We start from the raw sequence: 9,081 nt of genomic DNA on the forward strand, positions 1-9,081 counted from the left end.
CAGGAGTGGGGAGCCGTTTTCATTCGTGGACCACTTCAAATTTTACAAAAGGCTGCACTATGAACACAGATCAGGATTTCCCCCTGCAGTTTAGGCCTATATTGAAGGTGGGCACCTTCACAACAGACCCCACCTCCACTAGGTCCCCTGAAAACAACTTAAGTGTATTGCAAATTAAATTTCTAAGAGTTCTTTACAAAGCATGTCAAATTCCATTTGAAACTGCATAAGATTAAAATTACATCAGGGACCATAAACGGCCCTTGAGACTTAAGTTACATTCCCTACCCTTGAATTATAAACTATATTATATCAGGGGGAATTGTCACATGCTTTTGATCTCAAGAATTTCTACCGTAGATAAACATAAGTTACATTCCCTACCCTTGAATTCTAAACTATATTATATCAGGGGGAATTGTCACATGCTTTTGATCTCAAGAATTTCTACCGTAGATGATCATGCCAATATGGAACACATTGTGACAAAATAAAAGGGAACTGTCAAAAAGGGCCTTTTTTCGTCCAATGCTTTAGCACCACTAAGTCCATTCCTATATCTGTGCATGCCTATGATACAATCACTTGGGTTTGGAAATCTAACCATAAAAGTAAAGTCCCAAATCAACAGACTGACCCACTCTGCACTGAAAGTAGTGGGGGTGAGGGATCACCCCACCTTCAAAGCAACATACTGTATGAAGAGTCCAGAGAGCAGGCCAGTAACAGGGAATAACAGATTACACGTTTCACGATTATTAACAATCAAAAAATTGAAGAGTTGCATTCTCTTACAGTTACTACTTCAGTGTCTGGTAATGAAAGTACATTTACTATGTGAAAATAAGTGGTGGTTTCTAGATTCATATGTTATGCTATTCTCAAATTTTGATCATTATACACATAACCCAGAGAATACACATAATATGCATGCGAGTTGGTGTGGCAGTGGCTGTGCGTCTCTGCCTGACAGATGGAGTTGACTCTATGAGCTTTATCTGCTTGCATTTGTCTCCTTCTGCTCAAATATCTACCTTCATCTGGCTGTCCCTGCTGGTAACTCTTATAATGTCGTCTTCGGCTGAGTTTCCCAAAAACATGTAGCCTCTTACTGCAGCTGGGGTCGCCAGCGACCCTATTCACTTGCTGAAAATGCTTAACTACATCATAACAACATTGCTATGAAATTACAGAGAGCCATAGTGCTGCTCTAAGGGGTTAAGTAGTAATAAGTAGTACTTAAGTATGAGGTACCCTTTAGACAATATCAGGGATAGACATCAATTCAAGTTTATACAATACCTTTTCTTGTGCATGCATGCTTAAACATAACACATGTGTGAGGAAAAGGCCTATACACTTTTAGTGGTGATGTGTATATTCCTGATATACTGACAAGGGGCCACCTCATACTTGTGTACTTTACCTGTACCTCATACATGTGTAATTTGTAGTTTGCAAAGTAGTTACTGTACTGAGTCAGATCTTGAGGACTGAAATAATGCTCTTAAGTTTATTTTAATATGGTTAATGTGTATTTGTTCATGTTATTCTTGCTGTTGCAGGACAAGTTTAATTTTAAAAAGAAAACGATTTCATATGCTGTCATTTTTATCACATTTTATCATTCAGATATTGCTTAGGTGATTCTATTAGGTCTATTGGTATGGTCTAACAACCGTTTTAGGGTCTTGATTGAAGGGAAAGCATCCCTGAGGAAATGTAAGCACCCTGTGTGGTCAAAAAACTGCATAATAACAAAGAACAACAATACAGTTTTCACATTTCCGTTTTACTGGTTCACCATTTCAACGCATGATCTTTCACTAACTACCTCTTTGCAATGGTTATCATGCCATATTAATGTACAGTATATGGTTGTCACATGTTAGTATGTGTTAATTCATTATGTTTTTGGTGTTGCTTTGCTGTTGGGGGAAAAGTAAAAATCTAAAACAAAAAAAAACAACATAAAAAACGGATTTCATATGTTATCCTTTTTATCACATTTTGTCATTCACATATTGCTGAGGTGATTCTATTAGGCCTATTAGTGTGCTCTAACAACCCCTGTAGGGTCTTAATAGAAGGGGAAGCATCCCTGAGGTAATTCAAGCACCCTGTGTGGTCAATTAACTACATAATAGCAAAGAACCACAATACCGATTTTCACATTTCCATATTACTGGTCCACCATTTCAACACATGATAACTACCAAAAAGCTACCTGTTTGCAATGGTTATCATGCCAAACTGTTTACTTGAGATGTCCAAGAAGTCAAAAAAACAGATTAGAACTTGCCCACCCGTTCGATTGCGAGAGGTCAATTTTTGGGTCCTGGCTCAAGGCCTATATGACAATTTGTGGGGGAAAGGGAAATTATAGAGTGTAGTGGAAAGCGTGCACATCCAGCAAAAAAGCATCAGCAGGTGCCAAATCAAAAAAACTGTCACATGTAGGAACAGGAAAGGATCTGCACACTGCTTGCAAAAGAGTTAATTTATTTGCAGCGAATGATAGAAACGCTGCTCCAAATAAATTAAGTCTTTTGCAAGCAGTGGAAAGGGAAATTATTCCATCTGCACTCATACTGTAGCCAAGGCCTACTATACTGAGGTTTTATTTGCAGACGTCACATCTTTAGTTCTAGGAACTTAAAACATAGCTTAATCTGCTCTCAGCAGCTGGTAGGTTTTGTTCAAGTACAAAATTACTATCATTTTGAAGATGAATAATTTCAGAAAATTCAACTTTTAATACCCTGATTTATGATTTTTGAATTGAGTAGTTGATGGGTACGCAGTAGGACTGGAAATCGATCCAGATTTTCGGTATCAATCCGATAGATCTTCTGTATTGCTAGGTTGTCACTTTAACCCATTCATGCCTAGAATTCTAAGACCGGCTACAAAAATCTAAAATATCTGTCTCTCAAGTCCATACAAACATGAAATACCTTGGTATAAGAGAAAGAAGTTGGGAACTTGTTAACCTATAGATATGACAGAGAGTTGGGAAAAGGCTGGCACTAACTACATCAGGGCTATTCAAATGGCGGCCCCGGGGCCCGATACGGCCCTTGGACGTCAAGGTTCTGGCCCCCTAAAAGTCCCTTGAAATATGTAATCATTTTTGGGAATTTAGAGATAAAAGTACGGGTTCCGTATCGAGCTGAAACGGGATATGAGACGTTAAAAAATGCAGGAAAATACAACTAAGAAAGGCAACTTTATGGGGGAGGACCCCCAGCTCAATGAATTATCCTACCTATTGTTTTCATTGACAGTTGGCAACCATAATACATACGTATAGTTAGGCCCCTTTATAGGGAGGAATTTGAAAAACTGGCCCTCATTGACATTTAATCGAATATCCCTGAATTATATGAACAGGCTGTTTGTATTTGTATATGTAGCCAACATGAATGTGAATTGAATTTTAAGGATACTTTAAAACAATTTGCACAAACAGATCATATTACGCTCTTAAAATTGATAAAAGTAGATTAAACAAAACAAACCAAAATAACCTAGCTCTGGTATGCAGTGCGCAAGATGACACATGGGAGTGAAGACAAAATAAGTAAAATTATTGCAAATATTTCTGACAAGTGTCCATTCTTAAAAGAAAGGAACAATTAGACATGTGCAATCAGAACAATTAAAAAATGGTCAAGAACTGCATTTACCTTCAGAAGATTTGAACACATCTAGGCCATGCATCTTAATGAACTAGAGTTCTGTGACCAATTCCAAATCTGGGGTGCATTTCTCAAAAACGTAGTTGCCAACTCTGTTAGCTACTTTGCTGTTTGCAATGCAAATTCCCATTCACAGCTACTCAAGTTGCTAACTGGCTAGACACTATGCCTTCGAGAAACAAACCCCTGATCACTAGAGAGGCTGTAGGCAAAAGGAGCTTTTTATGGCCCGTCTATATTTACCCTCCGCATGCCAACAGGGTTGACCATCCTCCAAACACAGGCCTATAGGCTGCATGGGGGAGAAGAGATCTCTCCCACGTGCAAATGAGTGGCGACGCCACATTTTTGGGATTGCTGTGCTTGCCCCTCTCGCAACACTGCCAAAGAACATTGACTTTGAACAAGCTGGATAGCGTTATTGGCTGGAGGGAGAGCCCCCCTCTGCAAACCTTACAAATGTATAAAAGCAGTGCATGCGAAATTGAAATGCCGTTCAGGAAATAACGAGACAGACAAAAGTATTTATGTACCCTCCAACCTCCTTCAGGTTTATTGATAGTTTAAAATTACATTTCTAGTTCTAGGACTTCAATTGCATTTTCCTTCCGACTTAAAAACTGAGTACAAGCAAATGATATTTTTACAGTAGTCTTTGTGATATTGTACAAAAATAATATTTGATTTCTGTGAAAACATTCTCCTTTTGCAAATAACTGTGAATTTCACAAGTTATTCTGTAATTCTTGAGGTCATTTCTCCCCTCAAGGCAGACACTTCGAGAAACAAAAAAAGGCATTTTTTAGAAAGTTCAACCTTGAGTGCTTAACAACTGAAAGGTTTGCTGAACTTGCAAACAAGATGACCTTTATAAAAGAACTTCGGATCTTAATTTCCTAAAAATGTTATCGCCATCATCAATATGCTATATTTCATGCCCGCGTCACTGGATGCTGCATTGTGGGCCCAGATTAAGATGTACTGAAAAACTCGTAAGCCAACTCATTATCCCCAACTGAAACAAAAAAAAAGGGGGAAAAAAAAACAAACAAAAAACGCACACTTGGAAGTACTGGCTTCCTTAACTTCCAGTTCATCTTGAAGAGGCACGCGTCATCTTTGAGCTCAAACGACCAACATAGCACTTTTTGTCCCGTGACACTGATCTCTGTTCACCAGTGCTGTTGAAGGGGGATCTTTTACAAAGCATTATACAGAACACCTCTACCAAACTAAAAAGATTTTTTTTTCGTATTGAATGCAGAAAGATTTTTTATCACCCCTTGCTTCTTTTTGTACATTGTCGAGAAGCTCTGGCCTGGGACTAGCCTCTGTTTTGCCAACCTTTGGCCAATGAAGAGGATTCAGAGAGAAATAATACAACCAACCATCAATCAGAAAATAGGAGGGGCATCAGAGGTAACCATTTATGCAGTGGCTTCGATGTGGCACTCTTTTGCCAGGTGGCCCGTTTTGCCACAGTTGTAGCAGTTCACCTCGCTGGCCTTGCTGCATTGCACTGCAACATGGCCGATCTCACCACACCTACAAAACACACGAGACACACACACACACACACACTTCCATCAGACATCATGTTATGCAACGACACTCCCTGCAAACAGTAAGTTCAAAAGTCACCATATGCTCTCTGAAGAGATTACGTTGTGAAGATTTTGAGTTTAACAGCCTCTCACAACCCCCACTTTAAAATGACACCCATTTCCCCATGTTTTACAGGGTGGCAGGATGAGGAAAAAAAAATCTGAATTTTAAAAAAATCCGCAGCTTGCCCTCAATAGATCAATAGGACCGTTACAAAAGGCTAAAACCAGATTCAAATGTTCAATCTTGTTTATGAAGTTGACAAAACTTGATGCTAGTATACCAATTGTGTGTCAACAGTTTCTGAAGAACGGGATATATAGCTCATTATGAGGGTTAACTTTCTTTGGCCTTTCATTCCTGACATTTCACTGCTTGGCTGTGTTCATGTTTTGTTGTGTCCTGACCAATTCCATTTCTGGGAAAACACGAGTACATACAGCTTCTTTCCAAAAATGTGAAGATCATAGAAAAGTGCATGTATTTCCATTATTCCATCAAAAAGGCTAAACCTTCATAGACTACAGATACATTGCCCACATATTGAGCAATGTCTATTTGGACATATTTTAGGCTTCCAGCTCATAAAAACCATGAACATTTATATATATATATATTTATATATATATATATATATATATATATATATATATATATATATATAAAAAAAGAAAAAAAAGACTTTGAATAATGTATAGAAATCAATTGCCATTCACTTCTTTTGCCAAACCTGGTTCAATGCTTCTTAACAGGATTTTAGGTATGGCAAGTTATAATGGAATATTCATACAACCAAAAACCCAAAATGTTGTATGGTAATCTACGGGGTTTAATCAAGGGGGAAATGATCCAAAAACCAGCAGCTGACAGCAATGCATGAAGAATAGCTGAGCTTCCAAAACTCCCATGCAAGCCAAGGTCGTTGTTGTGTTGGTTAATGCGAAGGCGCATCATGGCAGTGATTAAGGCAGGGATTCCTGACCAAGTATTGAAAATTGAAATGAGATTTGATGTGATATCAATTTTTATCCCTGAAGAAAATGGCGATTATCATAATATTCTCATTTTATAAAATCCAATATTCAAGGTTTTTTTAAAAGCTGGACGTCCAAAATGTGCAAGAATAAGCAAATCTTGGAATGGTTTCAAATGTGCGTCATGAGTTTAACCTTTTTAATGGATTTATGGAAGATAACTTTCCCATGACATTCAAATTTTTTGGAAAGGAGCTGTACCAGCTGAGGCAATGTGTCTCGTCTAATTTAAAAAGGTGACAAAATTTACATCAAGGAAAACCGCTGCACACAGCAGAGAAACTGTAAAGCTCTGTTGGAAATGCTACATCACATATACAAACATATATCAGGCGATCTGTTGAGGACAAAAGGCGATCTGTTGAGGACAAAAGGCAAGAGTGATCACCTGTAACACTTGACTTTGTCACAGAGCTTCTGAATGTGTCCAAATCCACCACAGGAATAGCACTTCTGCTCGTTGGCATGTTCACAGTCCCGGGCCACATGTCCAGCCTTGCCGCAGTTGTAGCAGCACTGCTCCCTCTCCTTCCTTGGCTCCTTGCAGTCCCTGGAAATGTGACCACTCCTGTGACAGTTGTAGCACGCTGAAAACAGGGAACACAGGACACGAGCAGAAATTAACCAAAAGGGTTGGGCACTAGAGGCAATCAGGGCTCCCACTCATGCTACTGCCTGCCACTTTATTATGTAATAAATACAACGTTTTGATGATAAAAAAAAAATCCTGATTGTCCAGTGAAAGGGGAGTACACACCATCCTCAGTCTGTTCACAGTCCTTGGCAATGTGACCTTGTTCCCCGCATCTGTAGCAGAACAGATCTAAAGAAGGTCAAAAGGAAATGTGTTAGCTACATGTTAACATGTAAACTCCAATAGGTATTGTGTTATTAATTTGTAATAGACAGGACAACTTACCCATCCCCTTTCCCCTTCCTCGGCCCCTGCCACGGCCACCACCACGGCCTCCAGCATTGGGACAGTTCTTCACCCAGTGTCCACTGCGGCCACATCCGAAGCACTCGCTGCTACTCATTTCCATTCTCTGAGTTGAAGAGAGATCAAAGTTAAGCACACACACAAAAAAAGCTTCAGTATGCAAACCAATGTCTGTTGGGTAAAGCAAGGAAGGGCAACACATGGGGAGTGTCAAAACTACACTAGTAACTACTGAAATACACTCGTGGCTAACTTGGCAAGACAGGTGGACATAAACTGCCCAATGCAGCATTACTTTCATATTCTGCTAGCTACTGTCTGCCTTACCTATTGACGGCAATCCATCCTCCTGGCAAGCCATAGCTGGCTGATGAAATGAAGATTTAAAGTAAGTGTTCTTGGGTGGACTTTTAATCTAATTAGCAGACCTAACGATGTCTGCTGTATCTTTGGAAAGCATCTTGAATTCATCACATTGAGTGTTATCTCAAAACAAGCTGACCTCACTCAAGATAAAATAAGCCACTTAAGAGTTAGTGTAGTAAATAACTTCAGATATGGACCAACTTGTCGGCTAACTAGCAAATTAGCCAGTTGCCGCAGGCGTACGTGGTAGCAACAGCAATTTAGTAAGTAGCAATCGCCTTATTTATGACAAAATGGAGCAGTGATGGTCTATGGCGACGGCAACTTAGAATCGAGCTGTGCATCTCGGATTGATCCTTCAGGGAAACGTAAAGCATCTAACCAGCCTGTGGCTGTTCTTAACCTAATACTACCTACATAGCATGTGTAGGCCTAAAATCACGACACATGGCACAGCTGTGGCTATATAACGTTGCAACATTTCGTGTCATTACAATACGATCGGGTCATCGATTCACAGCCAAGCATCTCGCACTGACAGACAATTAAATGGTGTCGACTATTGTGCATTTTTAGACCAAATCGAAAGAAATGGAGATTTTAACTGAATCGTTAGCCACCTAGCGTGGCTACATCATGTCGATTTGGAGTGATTTCAGCTGCTAGCATTAGCACGATAATGTAGCTAGATAGCGTGGATGAAAATGTGCAGCAGCAAACCCCGTCGAGCCATATGGTTGCATTACTAAAATGTGCACCTTGGTCCTTCGACCAGGGCCGCATCGACAATTAGCTAACGCTAGTAGGCTACCTAGCGATGGCTATACTCTTTGATTATATTATATAAAGATTCAAAGCTTGCAGAAAATGAACGCACAGCTGTCGAACTATGTGCATTGGAAACAGTATATGAAGGAATTGCTTGTAATGCTTTTAATCGATCTCTAACTCCTTTTTACTGGTACTGCTTTCCCGCGCAGGGACTAGGCCACTACGCCAATTGAAAAGCTAATAAAGCTTATTTAACCATCGGTAGAGAGATTATAAGCAAATTGTAGACGAAACATGCAGTAAACAATTAAAACACAATTTTGATTACGTTTTTAAAGAGACAACATATGTAGTACTCACCTTTTGAGGGCTAACTAGCTACGTGACTCACTGCTGCTGTTTACTCCTCCTCTCTCCCTTTGCGCCACATGCCATTTGCGCATGACTGTACGGAGTGGCATTGTGTTCAGCCAGTCAATGGCCTCCAATGACAGCGTACGCAAATGTTGTTTAGCCTATGACAAACACGCGTTTACGGACACCGCCTCCATATACTGCCAAATCACAGATAAGAAAGGAGCTTTGTTCCGCCTATTTTGTGACATTCTGGTTAAGCGTCGAACGCAGCTATCGCTCTCTTTGGTTAATGGAATAAACGCTGCTT

The 9,081-nt window shown here is 39.8% G+C and overlaps 1 protein-coding gene across 1 annotated transcript; it reads right to left on the minus strand.

Annotated features, from left to right (window-relative positions):
- Positions 1 to 4,225: 4,225 nt before the first annotated feature.
- Positions 4,226 to 8,896, minus strand: cnbpa (CCHC-type zinc finger, nucleic acid binding protein a). Its single transcript, XM_063208062.1, has 5 exons — positions 8,778 to 8,896; positions 7,260 to 7,386; positions 7,098 to 7,163; positions 6,729 to 6,927; positions 4,226 to 5,246 (listed from the first exon to the last, which is right to left on the minus strand). Exons 2-5 carry the CDS (start codon positions 7,381 to 7,383, stop codon positions 5,129 to 5,131), a joined length of 507 nt encoding a protein of 168 aa, XP_063064132.1. The 5' UTR covers positions 7,384 to 7,386; positions 8,778 to 8,896; the 3' UTR covers positions 4,226 to 5,128.
- Between the last annotated feature and the right edge of the window lie 185 nt (positions 8,897 to 9,081).

The sequence above is a fragment of the Engraulis encrasicolus genome, chromosome 10 (genome assembly GCF_034702125.1).
Source record: "Engraulis encrasicolus isolate BLACKSEA-1 chromosome 10, IST_EnEncr_1.0, whole genome shotgun sequence".
Classification (NCBI taxonomy): domain Eukaryota; kingdom Metazoa; phylum Chordata; class Actinopteri; order Clupeiformes; family Engraulidae; genus Engraulis; species Engraulis encrasicolus.

Coding starts and splice junctions, on each gene's coding strand:
- cnbpa (XM_063208062.1), bottom strand. CDS start 7,383: ATGGAAATGAGTAGCAGCGAGTGCTTCGGATGTGGCCGCAGTGGACAC. Junction 7,164..7,259: donor AGGAAGGGGAAAGGGGATGG/GTAAGTTGTCCT, acceptor GACCTTCTTTAG/ATCTGTTCTGCTACAGATGC. Junction 6,928..7,097: donor CTGTGAACAGACTGAGGATG/GTGTGTACTCCC, acceptor CCCTGTTTTCAG/CGTGCTACAACTGTCACAGG.